This window comes from Cloeon dipterum, chromosome 1 (genome assembly GCF_949628265.1).
Source record: "Cloeon dipterum chromosome 1, ieCloDipt1.1, whole genome shotgun sequence".
In the NCBI taxonomy this organism is placed as follows: Eukaryota; Metazoa; Arthropoda; class Insecta; order Ephemeroptera; family Baetidae; genus Cloeon; species Cloeon dipterum.
In genome coordinates this window covers 9,479,469-9,503,983 of record NC_088786.1, presented here as the reverse complement: position 1 = coordinate 9,503,983, position 24,515 = coordinate 9,479,469, and the positions used below count along the sequence as shown (strand labels likewise).

General features: G+C 45.7%; 1 protein-coding gene across 1 annotated transcript in view; it reads left to right on the top strand.

The window, feature by feature from the left end:
• The window catches only part of Rpb8 (DNA-directed RNA polymerases I, II, and III subunit Rpb8), a 56,387-nt gene that overhangs the window by 23,254 nt on the left and 8,618 nt on the right, over positions 1–24,515 (top strand). Inside the window, exons 2-3 of the mRNA XM_065478021.1 lie at positions 1,509–1,592; positions 20,032–20,233. Coding sequence (XP_065334093.1) covers positions 1,509–1,592; positions 20,032–20,233 — 286 coding nt within the window. The remainder of the gene's footprint in view (positions 1–1,508; positions 1,593–20,031; positions 20,234–24,515) is intronic.

Below are 24,515 nucleotides of genomic sequence, written 5' to 3'. Positions count from 1 at the left end.
TTATTTCTGTCAAGATTTATTATTTTTGGTGAAAGAAGGGTGTCTGTTATTAAGTAAAGTTAGTTTCCGTTTACTAAGCCAATTTCTTTAATTTCTTTATTCATTTAATTTTGTGCAGGGTTTTCATAAAACAAATTAACTAATTTTTATTTTCTGTTGCGAAATGTAGTTCCATTACTTCGCCCATCACAGAGAAGCAATAATTTAAAAGTCCTCTCTCCCCTTCCAGAATATTCACCCTCCAGCTTAAAGTGTCTCAAGATATTTGCCCCATCCGGTGCAAACCCTTCTCGCCGCAACGTGACGGGGTTCGATCCGCAGAAATGATAAAAGTGCAGGCTCATGTGCTCGTCTCCCTCCCGAGGGGGTGAATAATGCAGCAAATGGCCAGCGGACGTGTGTAGTTTGAGCGCATGCAGGCCGTTTGTATTGATTGGCGCGCGCCGGCGAAATCAGGTGGGCAGCTGTGCAGATTGCTCTCGTGCTTGGTGCGCTGCAGCGGCTCGTAAATCAAACGCGGCTCTCTTTCGCTGGCCGGCAATGGCAATGGCAATACCGATGCATTATGTATCATTGCGGTGGCCAAGGGTGAAAAACGAACAAAAATCGAGCACACATGCCTTTTTGGACGGCGGCCAGAACCGCATTCATTGCCGCATTATACCGTGACGTCAGAGGTGCTGGAAAAGCTGCGCGCATTATTTCCAAACTCGGCGCAATTACAGCAGATTAAAGGTTCACGGCACAGAATTTATCGGCACGATGATGGGCGCTAAATTTCAACGCTGCTGGAATTGCGCGGCCCGAAACGTCTTGCGGCGCCGTGACTTGGCGCACAATGCCCCACAGTTGAAATTCATCATTTGGTGAACGGAATGGAATTTCGACGGTAAATTTCATGACTAGGTTAATTTCATTTTGTAAAAATAGCCCGAATTTAAATAAAAAAGCTCGTAGTTCATCAATTTCCGCAACAACTATTTTTCCTGGAAATTTATATGCTCAGCTTCCGACCCAATTCAAGCGAAAAACGCATTAGTTCAGTGGAATTCCGGAATTGATAAATGTGGCCCTCCTTTGAACACACACACGCCACAAATTACTGCATTTTTCCGCGAGCCCATTAAGTCTGACATATTTATTTATGCATTCACCCACGAAGGAAGCAGCCCGCGCGTCGTACTCTGTCAGCACGCTGGTTTGCTACTGCTAAACTGTACTCGGTCGTGGTGTGACGTGTTTTTCTTTTTACTCTCCCTCTTATTCCCCGCGAATAAAATAACGCGCGCGCGGACTGTAATCATAAATTCAAATGACCTGACAAAAGAAAGCAAACAACAAACAACCTTGTCGCAATGCAGTATGTCATCTTTCTTGCTCTTCCGTCCTTTCCGCTGACTCGAGCATTTCCAGCCGGGCCTCTTATCGCTCGCTGACACCACTGCCGCTTAAATTGCAATTAACACTCTTGATATGTGCTCATCGCAACCCTTTCGCTTTTGTTTCAGTGTCCCGGCTCTTCTGCGAGAGCGAGTCATTCAAGATGGACCTCATCTTGGACGTCAACACGTGGCTCTACCCTATGGAATTAGGTGAGTACCATTTTTTAAGTTTGCAAAAATGAAAATTTGAATTTTATATCGTTTAGGATAAAATTATCGCCTTTAATACGACTCTAGTTAGTTTAGGAACTATTTCAGAAACGATAATGATATCATAAAACAATTTTTTTGTAATTTCCGGTAATTTCTTTCATATAAATTCAAATTGTTGATTGGTACAGAAAGAAAGTAAATTCCTATATTAAATATCTACAGAGATAAAAATCAAAAGCTCAACCAGAAACGAAATTTCCATTCAGGTGAAAAAAGGGCGATTAAATTTTTTTCAGTCAATTCAGTCTTGCTGGAAGATTTTGTAAAATTATTTCGTTAGCAAGACTTCTTCGATCATTAAGGAAGCGTTTTTACGACGGTAATAATAATTGAGACTTGCAATTAAACGAAAAAAGTGCTCTATGGTCTTCATGTACCTTACAATTTTTCGGATTGCCTTTGGAAGTGGTTTGCGTGGCATAAATGGCAATCATAATTATTGTTACTTTCGCATCACGTGCAATTATTTGTCGATCTGCTCAAACTTTCGCCGAAATCATTAGTCTACGCAAAGTCCGCAAGTGAGAAATTGGCCGGATTAGGTGTGAGAGAGCGGGTGAATGATGCATCCGGCTGACCGGTCGGCAGTTTCTCAAGAGATGGATGCACTTTAATTGGCGACATAAATCAAGCCGTCCGATTAGATAATAATACGCTCTCTCGCGCGCCGATTTATTTATGTGTGCCGGCCGTAACAATAATCATTTGCATAATTTATGTATTCTGTGAAGAGCGCGCGAGAATTGAAATTTACGAGCGTGGCCCCTGCATGCAGCGCGGCTGCGAGCGAGCAAAGCGGCTCGTCGGCTCGGCCGCCGCCTGATCACTGACCTTTCTCACCAGCAAAAACTTATGACAACTCCACTCTTCTCCCGAGATGAATATAAACAGTGTTGCCCCGCGATGAGAGAAAATAAACATGCGTATGCTGCTGAAATTTATACGAGCGACAGCCCCTTGTGGACCCGCAAATCTGGATTAGGACGTCTCTTTTATGGCTCGCATGCCGTAAATTGAGTTTGCTCCGCACACACTTGCCCTCGTTGCCTGTACCAACAACTTTGTTTTAAGGCTATCGATTGCAACCATTTTTGTGCTGCACTGCTCTCAACTCTCTGGAGCTTAAAGAAAAGCAGATTGAATCGCGTTCGAATGTAATAAAGGGACCATTATATCAAGGCAGATAAAGTAATAACTTAAACACACGTGGGAAATTTTATAATAATTTAGTTTTAATGGTAGCACGAAGGCTTTTTGTTAGTCTGTGTGCTTTTTTTAATTATAGATTAGTAATTTCTTCAGAGATAAAAAGTATTATTACTTATGACATGAGAGCTTTTCATATCTCTCTCTTTCAGGGTTGAATAAAACACAATTTTATTGTTGAATGTGTCAGAGATCATGAATCGAGAGCGCTACTTATTATTATTTTAAGTATTTTGTGTGTATTTGCACCTTACCAATAACACGCTGAAAATCAGCAAAACATTTATTTGATGCGAATGTTAAAATATAGCTGATCACTGCAACTTGCATGTTATTTTGATAAATAATAGACTTGTTCGATATCAAGGGTTCGCCCATCTCGAAAGAGGTGATATAGAAATAAGATATTCATTGCAATTCTTGCGTCAGAAGCTGGTAAAAATTGACCGGTAAAAAATGGTTAAACGGTTGCTCTGCTGATCCGCAATTAATTACCATTGAATCTAAAAACCAGCCGTAAAAAATCTAGGCGGTAAGAAAATATAACCTTGCTCTCCATCAGAACTGTGGTAGCGTTATATGAAAACTACAAAATTGCAATTCTGTCTGAATGAACAATAACTTATTCAAATTATAGTGACAGAGGCCAAAAATCAGCATTGGAAATGCGGCAGCAAGATCAACAAATTTGATCGCATGTTAACACCTTGCTGTTTGGCGTCACCGCATCCGAAACGAGCTTTTATTTGACACAGCTAATAAAACGAGCGGAACACCTTTCATTTCGGCGCTGGCCTTCGCACGAACACCGAAAGAGAAAGAGAACGCTAACGAAACACAAAGGAAAGCAGACGCTGTAAAAGGGATTGCGAGCGAGCGGCAGAGATGAAATCGGCAATTTTACGCTCAATTTGCGCGGCCGGATTCTGCACTCGGGGCAGCGATTACCGACAGGCAAAAATGGTCTTGGCTGGCACATTTATCCGCGTCACTAATTAAACAGCGCCAAATGGAGGGTGAAATGAAAGACGAAGAGAGGACGAGGCGTTAATGTGCTCTGCGCCGAATGCATTCGGGGGCAGAGCAGCGAAATTCCACGCTAACCGACGCTCGGCTGGGTGGTTGGCCAACTCGAAATTTCGCCAGAGTTTACTGCACTGCGGTATATGAAGGGAAAGAGTCACTGCTCCCTCTTTCTCTCCCTGGCTGCCGCATGCTGCTACTGCTGCTTCTACTACTACTACTGCTCGGCAAAAATGAGAGAAAAAACATTCGCAGCAGATGCCGGGGCCACGCAAATATTTAACCAATGTGTGGTCGCACTTTCGCCTTAAATCAGCAACCCGCTTCGTTTGCTTGCTTTTTTAATTTTGCGCCCTAATCCAACGCAGCACTAATGGAGACTGAGTACAGCTTTTCTGGCCAACCTTGCCGCGGTCGTTTGTCACGCGGCGCTAAATTCCATATTTAAGGTTGTGTGCGGATTTTTATTCTCTTTGGTCTCGCGTCGCTGTGTGTAAGCCAGAGAGAACTTCCGCGGGTAATTTATTCTTATTTGAGCAGCCATCCGTTCTGCCGTCTTCTTTTAAGGATTTCTTTCTCTCTCCTGCAAAAATGGGATTTGAGTAAGAATAAGAAGCCAAACGCAAACTGCTTTGGTGGGCTAAGTTAAAATTGAAAATGAAAAATATTTACATGCAAATGATGATAAGATATGAAAATCACCTGATTTTCACTTATCATAAATATAATGTGTGGGCAAATGCTTTACGCGTTAATATTTTGCTCTTGATGAAAATTAAAAAGAAATGATAGCGCCAACGTTTTTCTCAGATTTTTTGACATGGAGCCTATAAGGTTTCATTTTATATCCACTGGTTATTTAGTTGATCGATAAAACGCCCTATTTAACTGGCAAATCCAGTTCTAGGGTGCTACTTTTTTTAAAACAAACTGAAGATCATTGATAAATCATTCACAAAGAACTAAAAGGGTGGAATAATTAATAGTTCTTAAATGCATTATTTTTAGCAGCTGACACAAAATCCCGCCGAAAAAACAGTAATCAGCAATACTGTATCTTCGCCGAAAGTAGAACCGTGTTTTCTTCAAATTCAGATCTAAATGTTTTGATGGTGCCTGCAACACCTGCAAAGAGGAGGCGTTTTAATGCCGTTCAAACGCACAAATTCCCAGTCTCGTTAACAGCTCTGTCGACGGCCTTCCGCGATAACGAACTGCGGCATAATCGAATTGAGGGAACCCAGCTGGACGGAAAGAGAGCCCCGCTGGCGAGCACCAGTGCTGCACCGCGGGCGGAATGCATCTGTTCGTCCTTGCAGTAGCTTGAACTTGGGGGTGGGGGCGCATGGAAACAATCCGCGGGTGCACCGCATGCAGGGGTGGCGGGCGGGTGAGCCAGCGGTGGGGGATGGCGCAGTAAAGCCGCGTCTCATTGATCGGGCGCGCCACCCCGCCCGCCCGCCCGCTTGCCCGCCCGTCGAGAGAGTGCCATGCGATCCTCCCACTCGCTCTTAAGGTCAAGGTCACCCCAAGGTCTTCCACCAGCGTCCCTTTTGTTTACCTTGAGTGCTGGCGGCTGGGACTCGCGCTCGGGTGAATTGGACTCGTTCGCAGCCCGCTGCGCCAATTAGGCGCCGAGAAAATCGTCGTCGCCGCCGCGACTGCTTATTTTCATTACATGATTGTCGTCATCATCATCAGCGGCACAGCACTTTTCCATTCACGTGCGATCCAGCCATCATTTTCGCGCAATCATGATCGAACTGTGGGACTTTTTTTGTTTTTGGCAGCATCTTGTTTCATTTCGCAGCGTGCTTTTGTCACTCTGCCTACGCGTTTCTGCACATTTCATTGTTTCAATGCGACGTGGGTTTTGATGCGGATGAGTTTTTTATTGACTCGAAACATGCAGCTGGAATCTCAAATGGCACCTCTGTCTGAGAAAGGGGAGGAAAATGCACGAATGGAATGTACGAAAAATACATATTATATCTAGTCATTATTCGAGTAAGCTGAGCTAAAAACTTCATAGCAGCTGATACGAACAAGGCCTCACAACTTATCCGCAAACTTATCCTCCACAGAATTCCAGAGGGAGGTGTTACTTTTCTGGCTGCGCGAAATATTATAATTTTTTTCTTTATGGCATGGAAAATCCGTGTTAATGTCCTATCAGATTAAGAAAACATTGAAGTGGCACACAGGTAAAATTTCACTTGGCGATGGTAGCTCCTTGTGAGAAGCAAAAACTCCATTTAAAATAAAACTGACAAATGAACTTATATCATGAAATAATTTACATGAACGTCGTGCTTTTCAACATCATCAAAACGGACGTCTCTTAGTAATATTTGTGAAATATTTTCATTTCAATGAATATATTTTATTTAAAATTAAAAATTTACTCAACCCATTTTTTATGAATTAAATAAGATCATCTGAAATTGTAGAAAAATAATCCACTGCTCTTAGCAAGTTTCACGCATCCCCTTGTAACAAGTACACCCTTCCAGTGAAAACATTAAATCCACTCCTTGACCGCGAGAAATTCCGCTGGATGTGTTACGAAAAAATGCTTTTAGCATGTATCATTTTGGAAAATGCAACCGAATAAAACGGATTTTAAGTGCCGTGAAACATTGTTGGAATTAGAAGGAGAAAAATTAGGAATCCCTAAACGAAACGGATGGAAAATTGCTGTTGGCTATATGGACTATGTTTTAAATGTATTTTTCTATTCGCACGTAAAAAAACAAAGCTCATTACAAATTTCGATAACTTGTCAGTATAGAATCAAAAGTAAAAACAAGATTGTCATGTAAGCAAGAACAAGTTTTTTACAAACAGCAAGCCAAATGCGGAGAAAAAAGAATTGCAAGTTTACTTCTTGTCGAAATACCAGCAATTGAAGCTGTTCATACTGTCACATTCAAACATAAAAATGTGTTGATCGTGGAACGATCCACGCAGAAACAAAAAGGAAAGCATCAAAATGCACGTTCGACAAGCTGTTAATCCCATAAATCTCTCAAAATCGGTTTCAACACGTTCACAGTTCGGACATAATTCAAAATCGCGCGCTTCCCCGCTGACAGTCTGCGTCGAATAATAGAGAGACAGACGGACGAGCACGAGCAGGCCCGCGTCAACTAATAGGCAACGACCGCGAGGCAATCGAGGTGAATAATTGCGCGTGCCGACGTCAAAATCGGCTGCACTCGCGCTTCTACGCAGCAGCCGAGTGGAGTGCAGCACGCGGGGTACGCAGGGGGTGTGTGGTGTGTGTGCGCCACTGCGACGACGGACGATCCGCATGCATGTCCCTTTCGTACGCGGCGAGCAATACACACACTCGCTCAGCAGTACGTGAGCGGAGCAGCAAAAGCGAGCGAAGCGAGTTGCCGTGCCTGCCCACCGCCGAGCTGGTTCTCCGCAGTACAGACCGCAGCGCTCGGCTGCCTCCTCCTTGGCCGCTGGAGCGGGCGCTGTGCTCACTCCGGTGCCTCAGTCGCAGTGCACCTTCGGCAGAACAAGGATGGGTGCCGCCGGCGCCGCTCTCTCCGCATCTGCCCACGTACGACGCCACAAGCCACTCGAGGGCGGCTCCCGAGGGGTGCCTATTGACGTGAATATGCACTGCGGATAAGAGGTGTGTTGCATATATACATGACTCTTTATTACTCTCAACTTTTTTGCCGCATTGCCGTCTTTATTTGTGTTTTGTTTTTATTTATTTCTTTCTTTCTTTGCCGAAGAAAAGCGGTTTCACGTAATTGGCAGCCACAAGTAGGAGCTAATCCGGATCTTGCTGGCGCTGCTCCGTCGCATTACAATCGATTTCGGGAACAAAACCAATTCGGCAAAATCACAGAGCTCGCCTCACTCCACAGTGAAGCCTTTCAATTTATTTGGTCGGTGCGTTGGTTCGTCCGTTGGCTGGTTCGCATAGCCACATTACTGCCTGCCGCTGCGGTATTATTTCAAGCGCCAAGTGCGATTGAAAGGCGTGCTGCTGGCGAGCCAACTTCAAGGTCAAGCGCACACCGTGCGCTCATCCTCTTTCCCAATGAAATGATTGACGTTCGCCAATTTCCAATTAAAAAGAAGCCCGAAAACAAACACCGCCGAGTGGATTGGTAGAAACCTTTTTTGAATTCATTCCGATAATGGCTTAGGATTTTTTCTTGGCTGCGATTATACCTTCCTGAAGCATGCAATTACAATAGTTATTTTAAAATATGGTTTTATTGCTAATATGCAGCAATAAATTAGCTCTTGCAGGAGAGATGAATTTACTCCAGATCTTCGAAAATTTTATGCTAACTAAAATTATCAATAATATTTGAAATCAATTGTTTTTAACAAAAAATAAAACTTTGCACGATTCAGGGCTTTTGCATGGATTTTTACCCTTCGTTAGAAATAACAAAAAATTCAATAAAATCGTGATTTTGAACTTTTAGCCTTAGTTAAATGGTGAATTTTTGTTTTTAAAAAAACCGAAATTCTTCTCATTTGATGTTTTGAAACAATTTATACGATCTTAAACCAACAAGAAATTAATTTTTTGGTGCAGAAACAGTCACAAAGCTGCAGGCAAGGAATTGGCGACGTGTCGAAAAAGAGACCGGCAGCCTCTTTGCTCTCACGGACCGCGCGTACGTTTCTCTGCAATTTGCCGTGTGTGTTTCCGTACGTGAGTGAGCAATGGCACCGGATTTTTCGAGTTTATCATGATCGGAGAGCGACTCCACTGCACGAACTCTCGCCGGGCGCGCAAATAAAATCGGTAAATTGGGCGTGCTGCATCATTGTGCCTGGCGCAGATAATTTTTCATCCGCTTTGTTTCGCGCTGAGTGAGAGAGGCGGCGTATTTCTCCTTTTCGACTGCGAAGGAAGAAAATTTGGATTGATTAGGCCGCGTGCGTGACGCTCACTTCCATGCAGCCTATAATGATATAACAGAGGTCATCACATTTACGATTAATTCCCAAGGCCAGCTTTGTTCTTTTGCTCAGGTGTTCCGCTCGGCGCGCGCACAACTTTTCTTGTATATGGGAACAGAAAGGCAGTGCACCGCTGCCGCTGCACAGATGCATTCGTTCAGCTTTGTTATGCGGAGAGATCGTGTGAGAAAAAAAGCTATGCAACCGAGCTTTTGTTGTTCTGTTGCCACCGCTGCGCTGCATCCAGATCTTTTTGCAGCCAAAGACCTTGTTCGCGCGAAATAGACAGAATCATGCCTTTTCCGAGCAACCAAATTTGAGGAAGGCTCGTAATTAGTCATGGCGGAGAGGCCTATTTCGTTGCCAACGTGTTATTTTGCCCTTTTTAACGAATGCACGTGGCCCGGCTTCAGTTTGGAAGTGAGATTTGCCTCGTAGATTGCGCGATCTCGACGTAATTGCCAAAAAGTCTCGCTGCTTTTGACTGGCCACTGCCTAAATGGGATGAAACAGCTGCTGGAAAGAATTAAGCCCGAAATAATTTCAGTAGAAAAGCCGCTCGCAAATGATGTAATTAAACACTATTTAGAGCACTATTATTTGGGAGTTGAATAGGGCGATTATTTCTATTTGACATAGCTCGGAGCTTACTGTTAGATTAAGCCTTTTAAAAGCAATTTTTAAATTTGCAATTGGAATTTCAGGATTACGTCATTAAAAATTCTCTCATACCCAGGGATTCAAAAATTGCGCTGTCTTTCTTGCTCCCAAGAATTTTTCATACGATGCGACATTCAAATTTATTTGACGGTAATTTAATTTTAACCTTGACTTCCGCTGGGGGGAGATGGTTATCGGAATGGAAATTTTTACAACTTGCACAAAGAAGTGTCATGAGATAGCAACACTTTGTTTGTGTCCTAAAATTTCACAAAAAATAATTCTTAAGTAAAATCTGCAGTAAGAAAATTTAATGCAGCTTACTCATTCATTCATTTTTTGTTCGCATGCTTGTGAAAAAAGGTTTGGTCGCTAGGCTTTTCTAATTCTCATGCAGGCCGTCTCAGCTGCAGCACTGCTCCTCATTTGGCAGCACTCTTTCGGCTGAAGCACTCCTCCACGTGTCCATTTTACTCTGGCGATCAATTTTGGAGCGATGAGCATAACTAAACGTGACACCGCTCCCCAGATGAATGATGATGCGTCCGCGATCCTTGATCAATACTCCGGTGCTGCGTGCGTGTACTATATTTGGAAGCGCCGAATTTTTGGCCATGCACTCACGACACGTGAATTGCCCAAAAATAGAATTCCCACAGTCGTTTTCCTCCTCCTCGGCAGTAGCAAGGCGAGAGAGTTGTAAAGATTCCCCGCGCGCACCAAACAAAGATAAAAGCAGGCGAAAATGAAAATTAAAGTTTCATCCGCGACAGATGGGGCTGTGCGAGATGAAAAGAGGCTGATTACAAATTGATGGATGCCTTTTGAGATGCCTGAATACACAGTACAAACATCTCCTCCGCTGTGAGTGTGTGTGTTTCCAAATTCAATTTGTAGCAAATAACAGCAGCAACACTCTGGGGCCAGATTATACTGCTCGCGAAAACCAGTTCCAGCGGCATTAAATTTGCATTTATTTCGCTCGTCTTCACGCGGCCGCGAGTAATATGCTAGCATTTCGTGAAATCTTGTACATTTACACGGAGCCGCGGCGGGTTTCTCGAAATTAATTTCGGTTCTCCGCTCGGTTGGAACGCGGGCGAAACGTGACGCTGCCATTTCGTTACATCATCATTATTATATTGCTCGGCTCGTAACTCTTCTTCGTTCTCATCTCAGTCGCTCTGCCCGAAATCCCCGAGTGCTGCTCTGCCGCTGCTAATTAGTCTTTGCGCTTGGCGGACTGCTGCTTGCATGGGAAATCGTAATTGGCAGGAAAGCAAGCAGTCTCACAACCCGAAACGCCGGCCGAATGAACGAACGAACGAACAAACGGTCGATGCTCGCGAATCGCGCGGCACAAAAGGATTTTGAACTTTATAAGCTTCAGCGAGCTCACCCCACGGAATTTTGTTTAATTTCCCACTCCCACTCCCCCTGCGATCAAATTAATTTCGAACCAGAACTTTAATCGGAACCGATGTTTGTTTCTCGCCGATTCTCCACCTTGGATGAATATAAATCCGGCAGGCGATTTCGCCTAGGGAGCGAGAGATAAAAGTAAGGAGAGACGGTCGCTGCTGCGATTGGAGTGGGCTTTGCGATTTAATGGAAAAGTTGTTTACTTCGCGCGTCTCGGGCGTGTTGCTTGTGAAATTGATTTTCCATCGGCAAAATTAGAACTGGGAGCTGTATTGTATGGCTGAAATCGTGCCCACGCAGCTGCGGGAAATGGGAAAATGATGCCCTGAGAACTCGCCAGGAGATTCGTATCGGTTTCTCACTCGCGAGCGAGCAGGCGAAATTATCAATATGTGTGCGTTTAACGGTCCAGCACCAAAGGAAGAAAGAGAGAAGAAAAAAATCAGGGATTGTTCTTTTGTCCGTGTGTTTCTATGTTTCATGGCTGGTTGTTACGAAAAAAAGTAGCTCAAAAGTCCGGTTTTTTTAATCTTAACGTTAAATTTCCTGACAAAAAGTACATTAAATTCAAATTGAAAGTTTTGCGGCTAAGAAATATTTAAAGTAAACAAGTTTGTTCACTAAGCAAAATGGAAGATTTCAACTACAAAAAATTTAAATAAAAAAATTGGGGACTGAAATGTAACGAAGAGACATTTTTTATTATTTTTATACAATTATTTTTTTTAGAAAAAATAAATCTCTTTCATTAAAATCTGGGAAAAAAGTTATGATTATGACGGGTGATTTTCTCAAGGACCTCTCCCTTTCGCTCGTTTGCACTAGAGCACCAAAACAACAAAAATACGAAAGGTCCTGAGCGAAAAAGTTACCTAATCTTTTATTTGGTACAAAAGCCGCGCTCATGTGGCCTTTGAATGTTGTTGCACCTGTACCTGCGGAGGAGAGCCAAGCCGATATAGTGACGTGTCAGCCGCATGCTACGTTGTCAAAATGGCTTTTTCTTTTTTTTTCTCTCTCTCTCTCTCTCTCACACTAGTGATCGCCCCCACTGCTCGCGAATTTGCACCTGGCCCTGGTGCCGCTCGAGGAGGAGGAATGCGGAACTGCTACCAAAGAATCGGCACTAACCTAGCCTAGATGCGAATTCGAATGCAAGCAACTCTCCGCCCTCTGCGCTGGTTGTAAACATTACCTTGGACTTTTAAACTCTCACACTCGCTGCCTATTGTTGTCCTTTCGCTCACGCATTCGCGAATTCGCAACGCGTGTGCGTCGAGTAATTTGGTTCGTTGCGTTTTTTGGTGTCAAATTTTTTAATGGATTTCGCGGAAGTTGTGCTGTGGTTTCGGGACGCTCGATTTCTATTCCCAAGGGCAAACCGAAATTTGGTGATGCTTTGCGGTTTTATGCTGCGCTTTTTATCGTTTATTTGGTCACACAAAAAGATTGTTTGCTGCTCCGTAAATGCTCGACTGCTGTGTGTATAATAAAATCAACCACGTTGACAGCTATAAAAATGAGTTGGAAATGCAGCCGCTCCAGGCCACTGATTTATGCTCGACAAATCATGATTTTGATGTCATAAAATTACTTTATTTGCAATAAAAGATGGGATTTAATTAACCAATTAACTCACGCTAAGAGCCTTTGTGGAGTGTATAAGAGTAGAAATATTGATCTTTATCAAGCAAATATTTTGAATAATGACAACCTTCAGCATCATGGGCGTGATTTCCTAGAGCCAGAAACTATTGATTCAACTCTCTGAAGCGGTAGTTGTTGCTGCTTTTCTATTTTTCGTCTGTGTCATGTTTCGAGCGGCGCGCATCACGAGCATCCGAAATTGCCTAATAGCGCTGTGTGTGTGAGTCACATCCAGAGTCCGTAACCGCTGTCACGATTTGGCAGAAACACGAGCGCCGCGAGCTGGACCGAAAAGTCATTGCCAACTGACGGGCCTGCAAAGTTCTCGCCGCTGCTGCCGAATGATGAGAAAGAGAAAATTGTCAAAAATGCACGATTCGGCTCTGCTGCCTCCTTCTTTCCTCTCATTTTTTTTTCGCCGAGTCGCTGTCGCCACGGCTGCCTCTCCACCGAGTAATCAGATCTGCATACATTTGCTCCGCCACCTTCATTTTCCAACGACTTTCTGCGCTGAGAACAAGAAGGGCCCCTTTTGCTTTGCGTGCGCGGAAATCTCGAGCAGATTGTACGTGATACGGCCGAATGGGTTTCGCGCACGCTGCACATCACCCATTTGGGTCACTGCCTGTAATTTGCTGCCAAGCCTTATTCAATTAGCTGCGGACTGGTTATAAACCACTTTGAAGTCTGCAATAAAGCTGCAAATTTAATTTTCTCCGCAGGGACGAGTCATCGACGTTATTCGGAAAATTATGGCCCACTCCATAAGGCACCGGCCGTTGGCGGAAAGTGAAAAGAAAAGTTTACTCTGCCGAAAGTTTCGAGCCACAGATTGATATACTCGCTAAAAAAATATTGTCTCGATTGCTTCATAGCTTCTGTTCCTACAATGTAACGGCTTAATCGGTGGGAAAAAGGTCTGCATCCTATCAACTTCTTGTTCGGAATCAGCATACTATCACGCAAGCTAGTGTGTGGTTTCTATATGTTGAACCTTTTAATTAGAACTAAAATTGGCTCTCCAGGCTGTCACAACATCGTAAATTCCGGACTACGAAAAATCTGCAAGCTTTTGCTGCTCGTTTGGCCGTTGGCGTGAATCATAAGTGTTCGTTCCGCTCTTATTTCAAATTCAATTTTCTATTTCTGATCAGTCTGTAAGTGAACAGATCGTGGCACAAAAGTAATGGTGGTCATTTCTGCCAGAGTTTTCATTCTGCATTTCAAATGAGAGCCTTGTTCGTTTGCACCAGGCTTGAATTTTTAATAAGTCCCAATACACATTGTTGCCGAAAATCGATCCTCTGCGGTGCCTTGAACTAAGACCGGAAGTCGAAACAATCCCGCAGCCAATCTTCAGCTTCCTCCACCTATGTACGGATCTGAAATTCAAAGTGCAAGGTAGAGAGCGTGCTCGATTTGCATGCCGGCGGTCCCTTTGTTGTTCGCCCAAATGGACCCCCGGCTGCCAATATGCATTATGCAGCCGACGCGGTGGCGTCCTGAAAGCTCCGCTTATTTCCCCGAGGAAAGCAAGGCAGGGTTGTAATTCCGAATGCGGCTTGCGCTTTGTTTGTGTGTTTGTCTGCAAGCTCGTTTTGCATGCACGCTCAAAGGGAAAAACAGATTGAAATCCAACTCGAACGGACAACTTTTACTTCTCGTCGTCACTCTCGCATAAAAAGAATATCCGTCTGTCTCTCGAATCTCTCGATAGCTTTTTGCAAAACTCGCGAGTAGGACGTTTGAGATATTTGTATTAAAAAAGAATGAAACTATAAATCATGCGCTCGTTGGGCAGTGAGACGTCATAAGATCTGTTTAAGCAAAAAATGAGATGAAAGCCGAGTTCGTTGCACCCGATTACTCGGCACGCAAGCCCGGCGTTTCAAGTAAAAAGTGGCGGCAGCATGGCTAAAGCACGCGCGGCCGCTTTTTTATTCAATCCTAATTCGCCGATCAAGTGTCATTGGTATTCAACACGACAAGGTGGCCAGTGTCACCTCTGCGTCGCGTGGCGTCTTTTTGTCTCGGGAAGCCGGCCCGATGCAGAGAGAGAGAGAGAAAGAGGCACCTGCTGACGCCTCTCTCGTTGGCGATCGATGCCGCGCTTCACTTGCACTTTCCGATGCACCCAACCTCCTGCATTGACATCCCGAACAGATGTTTGCTCTACTTTCGCCCTCGTGAACTGATGAGCGAGCGAGGTTTTGCGCAGCGACTTTGTAATTCGCGCACAAGGACGAAGACGACTCCTCGCTCGTGGTGCATTGCTGCGGAAAATTGAGGTCGATGCGAAGGTCGTTAATCACAAGTACGTGCTCTGCTGTATTACACACACTCCAGCACTCGCCGGTTTCGTCGCGCGCGCAATCGAGATTAATGGGCCGGATTGTGAGAAAGCAGGAGGAAAGGTCCTTGTTACGTGGGTGTTTGCCTCCTTTCAGCTTCAGCCGGGAAATCTGAATGAAGGGTTTTTCACCCCCGAGGGCGCCTCCGCATTGCTTTCTCGGCCAAATTAAAATTGGTAGCTTTGTTATCTGCGCGATGATTAATGGAAGGGATGGAAATGCTTCATTGCATATGCATATTATATCTACTTGAAGGCTCTACCGTCATGTTTCACATTCTATTTGCGGTTAATTTATATACTCACTCCTATTATTTGCTCATTTCGTCAGAATTTTCACAGCAATGAATTTTTAAAGTGAATTAAAAGAACTTCATTCCTCGCCAAAGATTATTAGGTTGGGGATTTGGTGGCGTTCTAAATCAATAAATTTTTACCAAACTGCCTTGGATAGAAATCTTGAATTCGTCAAGTCTGCCGTCGTGATGAAGTAATTTACTAACTTGATAAAATGCGGCACAGTATAGAGTTTCATGTGAAAAGGTCACTTTCAAGCATTGTTCAAAGCAAAAATGTAGATGTTGGAGAGGCATAAAAAAGAATCACGTGCGGGATGGCAATTGTATTATAATTCCACGAACAGAATTACGCTTCAAGCGTGCGGTTGAAATCAACATGCAAATATTGCTGCTCAATTAATTTCCGCTCAGGCACGGTGGGTTGGGTCGACCAAATTTTAGGTCAACACTCATTTTTCAAAAGGTAACCAACTTAGATTAGAATCTGTGTTGGCTAGACCTGTGTGCCGCCGTTTATCAAAAATTAATCCTCGGGCAAACAGCCGGCTTTCCCGCTAGCAACGTTTCCGACGCCGCCGTAAAACGAATGCCTGCTGCCACCTTCCTTCGCAGGTGGATTTTACGGCGCTGATTATTTATCAAAAGCAAGCAACCCTGTGTATGTTCATGCACGGCGCCGGTGTATACGTACGGCAAAATGCAAATTCCGCACATAAAAAGTGCTTGATTAACGCGCCTCCTTGCCAGCACGCTGCCTCACGTTTAACAACCCTGCTGGCGGCGGCGGCGGCGGCAGCGGCGGTGGTGTGTGTGTCAATTCAGAGGGTCGTAAACTCGGGTTATCTTGATACACGTCCATTATGCACGCGTGTTAATGCCTTTGCGGCATCGATTCCTGCCGATCACCACCCAAAGTTCATCGCAGGGCGACCTTGCAATCCAATATTGAACTGCAGTTTAGTCCAAGAATTTGGCGTCGAAAAAAAATCCTGTAAAAACTTAAAAATTTTCAGGCTGTCAAAGGCCAGGGAGCGCCAACTTTTACTTCGATTGTTGGGCTGGTTATAGTAATTTCCTTTGCTGGCTAAAATCAATTTATGACTAGCTTTGTCTGTCCTGCTATTGTTCGCCTATGTCAACGATTCCAACTCTTTTTTTAAAAGCATTATTTTGTATTGACTTGAATATCCTTTTAATGTATTCTAAATTTTGGTGGCTCCTAGAGTTTCAAAATAATTTTTTGTCTTCATAAGATAGCAAAGACCTCTGAGTGTCGAGTGGAGCTTCTAAAGTTTCAACGTGTGGAGTACATTTTCGTCAAAATGTAGTATTTTCTTTTTTTATTTCTCTCTTCCGGCGAGTACCGAGAAAACTTGCAGGCTAAGAACATAGCTTTTTGCGGTGGCGGAGGCATAAACTTTGTGAGCGTGTGTGTGTCGCAGACGTCATAATACAACGTATATGTAATTACGGGACCGGGTGCCCGCTGCGTGCGCCATAAAACAGAGAAAAAGCTTGTCAAAGCCGAACTGAACTCACTCTGCTGGCGCCGTGCCGCCACGAATGAAATACACGGACAAGCAAAATACGGCAGCAGGTATTTATGGATTCAATTACTCGGGAGAATCCGCCCTTGGGCGCCTGAAAGGACCCTCCGCCCCTTTAAATTATTTTATTGGCCTTAATTGTGTTTGGCGAACCGACTGCCTCGGCTCGTAACTTTTTGCTCCTATGCTCTAGCTTGCTCTCTCGCATTTCTGGGCATTTGTGAAAGCGAAAACCGCTGCGTACTTGTTCCCGACTGATAAGAGCGTCGATCAGATGATTGCGCCGCCTTATCTCCTCGTGCACGCGAGTTTGCTCAATATTGTCCAACGCCCAAATTGCCTTATCGCCGCGGGCTTTGTTTTATATTCTGCAGCACGGAGGATCACTCCTTGTTTGCTAATAATGGCTGTGATTAGGACGAAATATTTACTCCCGATTGGATTCGTTACGTCAAATAACAAGAAAAAAACGACGTCTTCGCGTGCCTTGTCTTTCGTTCTGTAATAAAACGCTTGATTGTGTTCGTCTGAACTGTAAAGCCGACGACAGTTTTTATTTACTCGTAGATAAATCCATCAGAAACAATTCTCCTGAAATCCGAAGCAGCATTCCGTAAATTTGTTTTATTTTTTTTTTTTTTTTTTTTTTTGCTCTTTTTATCCTTGTCCGTCCGAGGACCGGGAAGGGCGCGCACTGCACTAGCACGAATGCTGAAACCCGGGTCCCAATAACACCGCGAACGGATAACATGGGCGCACCAGGCCGCACAGGGACCCAGCCCACTGAAGGGCCACTTGCCTCCGCACCGAGGACTGCATTGAAACGCTAGACATTTGTCCCGTGAAGCCAAATCACGCATGCTGGAAAGGTGCAAACCAGCAAGTAGCGAGTCGGCGCCGGTGCGCCTCCCAGCCCGTCGAGCAATTTGAGCAATTCGAGTCACTAAACTAACCACTTTTTGCCATCTCTGACATTGGGTAGCCAGTATTAGATCTCCGAACTGCTCAAATACCTCACATTGCTTTAACACTCCTGAGAGTGCCTTAACAATGCGAGCCAACGGGCTGGTATAAAGCAGCATTATCGGAGGACAGTTGGAGACCATTCATTGCCTGATAAATGAATATTTTTAAATTTATTTGAAGCATATTAAACAATTTTTCCTCGTTCCTAAAGGGAAATATTATTTTATTACCAACAAAAGGCATGGAAAAAATTAAAACCAAAATTTTGTAGCAAGTGACCGAATTATTTCTAAAATTGCTTTTTACATGGCAAAAGAACTTGAAAAAAAGATAAGTGAAAAGCGGGGCTTAAAGAAAACGCAACCTTTTGATGAAATCTTCTGGTTTTTAGCTTCGATTAATTTTCGTTGTAAATTAATTCGTTTAAATTTATGTTTGTAGGGTTTAATTTTGATGTTAATTGGTCTGCGCTCATGAATTGCCTTAATCCTGTAAAACGTTATTAAAATAAAGCTGCTTTGAGACATTTTATTGCTTCAACGTGTACTTGAAAAGCTTTTACTTAAACTCGACCCTCGTGAATCGTTACACTCTCCTTTCAATCTTCTTAGTCCTGTTGCCCAGTTTCACGCACTTTCAGTCTAGACGACGGACGATCCCCTTCCACAAACGGGCAGAATGTAAATCACGTGACTCGGCCGTTGAGGCTCGTTGTGCCAAAAGAATGTGCAGCGACTTATTCTCGTTTTGTAGCGTCTGTGCTGGGCCTGGCAGGATTTGATTATGACGGCAAGAAATAAATGACTGCGATGATTATTGAAAAAGTGATGTGCGCCTCGCGTCTCAAGGTTGCCCGCGAGAGAGAGAGAGAGAGAGAGAGAGAGAGAGAGAGAGAGAGAGAGAATTTATGTGTATGTACTCGCTCATTGCCTCGAATGCACGTTCGTGTACAAGAAAACTACTCTCTCACCGACTACATTGTCTATCTGCTGTGCGCGAAATTCACCTGGCGTGGCGTCTAGACGAGCCGAAACTAACCACCTGGAACTGTTGCCGCGAGTCGCAGGGCACTACCGCCTCGTTCCCACCGCTAATTGAGCTTTGCAATGAAGGCAAAAATCGAATCCATCTGTCACGATGCCAATGATCGATTTAACTTGGTTACAGGCTTTAAAGAAGCTGTCAATACGGATGGTACAATGCTGGAAAAAAATTTAATCCATCTACAGATTAATTTCCCTAATTTAAACTCTTAAGGAATTAAAGATGCATAGTCTCTTTTCTTTATGTAAATCTCGGATATTTTTCTCAAGGTGGTTACTTTGACTTTTGAATTAAAATGGAAATAAAATCAAAGTGTCACGGAACCAAGAAAAGAAAATCCCAATTAAAAATATAGCAAGCCATTCTTGAAATTAACGGTTAGCTACCAAATTAGTGACGCACTGAAGTGAACGCATTTAAATTTATGTAACAGGCACTTAAAAATCACTCATCAAACGGCCAATTAAAATAATCGAGAAGATTTAAAATTAATTGAAGAGTCCGATTTGAATTCTTGATCTCGTCGTGCGGCTAAATTGATGTAAATTTATAGTACAGTAGTCGTTTACGTTTCCTCTTGAGGGAGTCATAAATTCGGCTCGAAACGGGCCTGTTGAGATTGGGCGCCAAAATTAAGCGGTGTAGACGTGATTCGGCGTGCACCGAGACCTTGAATTGCGCTGGCCATGCTTTCAGGAGTAAGTACCGAGGCCTTGGATTGCCCCCCACCACCGGGTGAAATAATGAAAACGGTCAATGCGATTTTTGATGCAAGCGGCTGGACGCGCGCGTCTGCGAATTCGCGGCCGACGCCTCGCCGAATTCGCAGACAGGTGTGAGCACAAAGCCAGCTAGCCCGCCCGCCCGCTCCGCAGCACAAGATGCAATTCGGGCTGCGGAGCGCGGAGCAGTGGCAGTGCCGGCAGATCGGTGTGAGGCTTCTCACCGCGTGCATCTTGTCCGTTATTGCGCCGTTCACTTACGCAATTATACATTGTGAGGTGCTTCTTCTCCTCGTGTATGGTTTCAGATGACTTTTGAATTTATCGGGATTCTTGAAATGAATTATGCCTGAAATCAGCACGACGTGTCAGAGGATTTCAGGTCAAACCTCATGCAATAAATTTCTAGACGAGCAAAAACGCCGCCGACGTGGCGTGTGGTAATTACCATTTTCCGTTCCGCTAACCGCCACTGCGCTTGCCAAACTTTTCCAATTTCAAAACTGCTTTTTAGCTAAAGTCGCTCCTCTCGTGTGTTCCCAGGTGACAAATTCCGACTGGTGTTGGCGACAACACTGCGTGAGGATGGCTACGCCGACACGGGCGAGTACAACCCCCTGGCGGAGAACGAGCCCTCCAGGGCGGACAGCTTCGAGTACGTGGTCTTCGGCAAGATCTACCGCCTGATGAACGAGTCCAAGGAGAGGGACAAGGACAAGGATTTGCTCGAGTCTTCAAACAGACTGTAAGTACCTGACCGTCGGATTTCACTTTAAAAAAACTTTCACTGCAGCTGGGATGATTGATTGAAGTTTTTAAGTTGTGTAGAGTCAAGTGAAAGGCATTTTAAATTAATTTTTTTACGTCACGTCTTTCCATTCTTGTGCAAATAGCAGAACAAATTATTCCCACGGCGTGGTCGAGCCGCAACCTCCAGAAAATGCGACCATTTGCAAAGCTAATTTCCTGCGCAAAAAGAGCAACCGGGAGGGAAGTTTAAAAAGCTCGTTACGCGAGGCCTCCGCCTCATTGCCACTGTAATAGCCTTGCCTTTTGATAAAATTTATTATCTGCAAGATGAGCCACGCCGTGGCGAGTAGTCTGGGGTTGCCGGGTGATTCATTCAAGCTCCGAAAGGAGCCGCCGGCCGGGTTTTTTCCCCTGAATCAGAGAGATTGGGCCTGCCGGCGGCAGTCGCCAGACTCCAGCGCGGCCGCTCATCACTCCGTTCGCCGAGCTCCTGCAGCGTAGACTGTCCGTTGAGCAGGTAAGTGCAGCGTGTTGCCTACCCTCGCATTCAGCGGACGGAGTAGAATCCGTTCCGCGCGCGAGAAGCAGTCTCGGTACAAATGCCGCGTTTGCTCTTTTTCTAAAATACGCCTAAGAGGGATGATACTGCTGAATCCGGGATATTAATTTACCTGTAATAAATTATTCTATGGATTTTTTTGGTTCAGGAAGCAGTGTAAATTTTCGGGAAAATCGTTTCCACAGCAATTTTTAAATTACATATGAAACGGGATTTAATTTTGGTTTCATTGGAGGCTTTTGATGGATGGAATTAGATCAAAGAAAATTTAATCACTAATTTCACCAAATTTTGATTTCCCTTTTTAAGATCTATACGGCGGTGCTTGCCACTTTTTGGGAAACTCTTTGTAATGAAATAAAACCAGATTGCAAGTAGGGAGAAATTTCTCGTCATTCAAAAGCACTTTGATTTTTCTTTGTAAATTTTGGGCTTGCTTAAACTCGATCCTAAAGGGTTAGCATACAACCATTAATTCAAGGCTTTGCACTATCAATCTTATCAACAATATCATTCCTCTTAAATTCAGAGAGAAAATTCCGGTAGAAAATGAAAATAGACACATTTTTACCCAGACTGTCTTCTCACCGCGATAGAATAAATCGCCCGACAAGAAAAACGCAAACGGCTGAAGCCGTCGTACTTTTTCAGACGCAATCTCGTGCGATATTTATGCGTCTCGCATGTGTGTTCGCGCTACCGATAAATTTTCCGGGAAGTAGCGCTGTAGGGAAGACGCCGGCGAGCGACCGAAGCAAAGCTCGCGCAGAACAGGGAGCCACCCTGTGCTCTCTGTCTCGAAATAATCAGTGAACACAGCTGGTGGTATCTCAGTTCTTCGCTAGATGGAATCATCACGTCCGCGTGTGTGCGATTTAATTACTCTCCTGTCTGTTGTTTCGCGCGCACTATTTTCGTAAGACAACTCCAGAATGTATGAACAAGCAGTCTTCGCAATCGATCTATACACCGCACGTCGCGGATCGAATGAATAATTCAATTGTTGGGGGGGAAAATTCGACACGGAAAGTGGGTCGAGTGAAACAATTTTTGCACTTGGAAGGGCACTAGCCTGGATGTGTGAGAAAATAATAATGCACCCGCGTGGTTGGAGGGCTTCCCCCGTGCCTGCACATTTTCGGCCAATTATTAAATTAGCCTGGTTGCACGGCGAGTGAGAAAGAAACCCGTCGCATGCAGGCTAAAAATGCATTAGCAGGGGAGCCGGCCTGGCAGGCAGGCCAGCCGGCTCAGATGACTGCAGCGCCTGCCGGCCGGCCGGTCGGTCGACGGCCTTTTCCGGAGAGATTAATGCCCGCGGCCGGCCGGTCGGGGGCGGACGGACGGACGTGGGCCTGGCGGTGGCGCGTCGGGGCCCCTGGACGCGGACGGCCCGAAATTTCGGACGGCTCAGGCGGGTCACGTGGCGGCCGGTTTTGTCACCGAGCGTGCCCCTCTTTCGCTGCTAATGAGATTAGCTGCTTCTTGTGTGAGTGTGCCGCGGCGGCGGCGGCGGCGAGTGGTGCCCCCCTCCCTGCGGGTTTTTTCGTGCCAGCAGCAGCGAGCAGACGAGTCCAGGGGTCCGTACGCAAAGTCAGTGAGCACCAGCAGCCGTCCCGGCGGCCGTCGACCCAGCCAGCTGCGTCCCCGCGGCCGCCCGCGGCCCGCCGGCCGCCTCCAGCGCCCCACGCACGCACGGACAGACGCAGCCCGGCCTTCTCTCTATCTCTCTCACTCTTTCGGTCTTGGCCAGGGGCTCTATCTCTCGCGTTTTTTTGTCGCGTATTTATTTTTGAGAAATACCTTCCCGTGTGCCAACTACGAGAATATACCCTCGTCATCTGACTGAGTGAGCATAGTGCTTGCTTGCTACCCGCAGTGCGTGTGCCGCAACCAACCCACCGACCCGCCAGCAGCTGCTGCCAATTTTCGCTCCTTCTTTCTCGCGCCGCGACGAAGGCCCACGTTGTGTCCGCGCACCCCGAATCTCGCGAGCTGGAGGTATTTTCAAATTCCACCGCAGTCGCAGCCGCCTCCACCTGACCTTCTTTTGCGTCCGTGGCCGACCGGCCATCAATCAAAATGTGATGCAGATTTCTGTCTTTCGTCCCCGCGGCTTATGGGATTGTAAGACGCTGCTCACTACTCTTAAGGTTTCCTCGCACGACACAATTGTATCATGGGCTTCCTTCGCGTTGTGAGTGCCGTCCGTCGTTCGGTCATGTGATTTCAAATTTGAATAATTCCTCCTCGCGCGACGTCTGCCGCCACCACCGCCGCTTTTTCCATTCAAATCGGATTCAAATTAATTCACGCGCGTATGACTTGGCAATAATTCACCCAAACGCCATATTGTAAATTGAGCCCTCCTCGGAGTGGGAGGATGGCCACATTTTTCCTCGGCTCCGCTGATATCGCGCCAGCAGCAGTCGGCCTTCTTATCACTGATATCGCCCCGAGATATGTATCAAATAACGCACCGTTCGCCGCCTATTTTGCTCTCTCTTATTGCACTCGAATTGAAATAATAAAATGCCTAGTGCTGCGCGGCCGATCGGAGAATTCGGGCTTATCGCGCCGACCCCGCCGACCTCTCGACCGCGAATTTGAACAAATCTCGGCCCGTCTCGCTCGATTTTCGAGCCTCTCGACACCACGAGAACGCGAAGCATCAGCACTTTGCACCTCGGAAAGTGCTTTCCTCACCGAAAAAGCACCGTCCTGTCTCGGCCTTATTTTAACACCGCTGTGCGACATTACTAAGCAGCAGCAGCAGCAGCCTTTATGCGTTGCCCCTGCCCCGCTAATTCCGCTAATTATCTTGCCGCCGTTTCGTCCAACTGCTTAAAATAATCCTGAAGGAAGCACACTGTTCTCGGGCCGACGCTAAACTCGCGAATTTACTGCGCCACTTGCGTTTGCGTGCATCGGTTGCGTTTGAAGGCGTTGGCAGATGGCACCACCGGTGATTGGCAAGTTTTGGGCCCTGATTTAAGGGTTGATCTTCCTGCTGATGTGCATTTTTCTATGGGAAAAGCTTAGACATTTAGAACGAAATGTTAACTTGGCCTATTGGTAAAGGAACGACGACTTTGATAAGCAGCAAATCAAATGAGATTTTCCCATTCCACAACGCACAATTAGCAGGAATATTAGGTCCTAAATTTTAGCCTACAACTTTGAAATCGACGGTGGCGCCTTCTGTCGACGTTGACGAACACCAAAGATTCACGCAAACACGTATTTCCGGGCTCACCTCTCGCGACTCGAAGTCTCGTGGCCTTTCATTGAGTGTCCGGGCGGACCCGGAGCAGCTGGGCCGCTCCTCCGTTCGTCCGGGGCCCACGTGCTCCCCTCGCCTCCCGCCCCTCCGGTTGAGCAACCCCGCAAGGCGGTCGCTTTTCTGGCTCTCTCTCGCTCTCGCAACGTGGCCCAATTCGGGGGCCTGCCAATAACCTTTTACCTTCAAGTGCACACCGCACGCAAGTAGCAAAGTGCATGCATGTGGCTGTGCCCCCCTCCCCTGGCCCGCGCGCGGCGCACGCGGTGCATAATGCATGCCAAGTGGCTCGGTGCGCTGCCCTATATGTAGCTGAGCAGTGGCCGGAACGCAGTCTGCTCGCTCGCAAAGTGCTCAAGACTGGTCAGTTGCCCCATTGTGTGCCAGGAAGAAAGGACCGCGACCGTCGCCGCCGCCGCGTGTGCTGCTGCTGCTGCT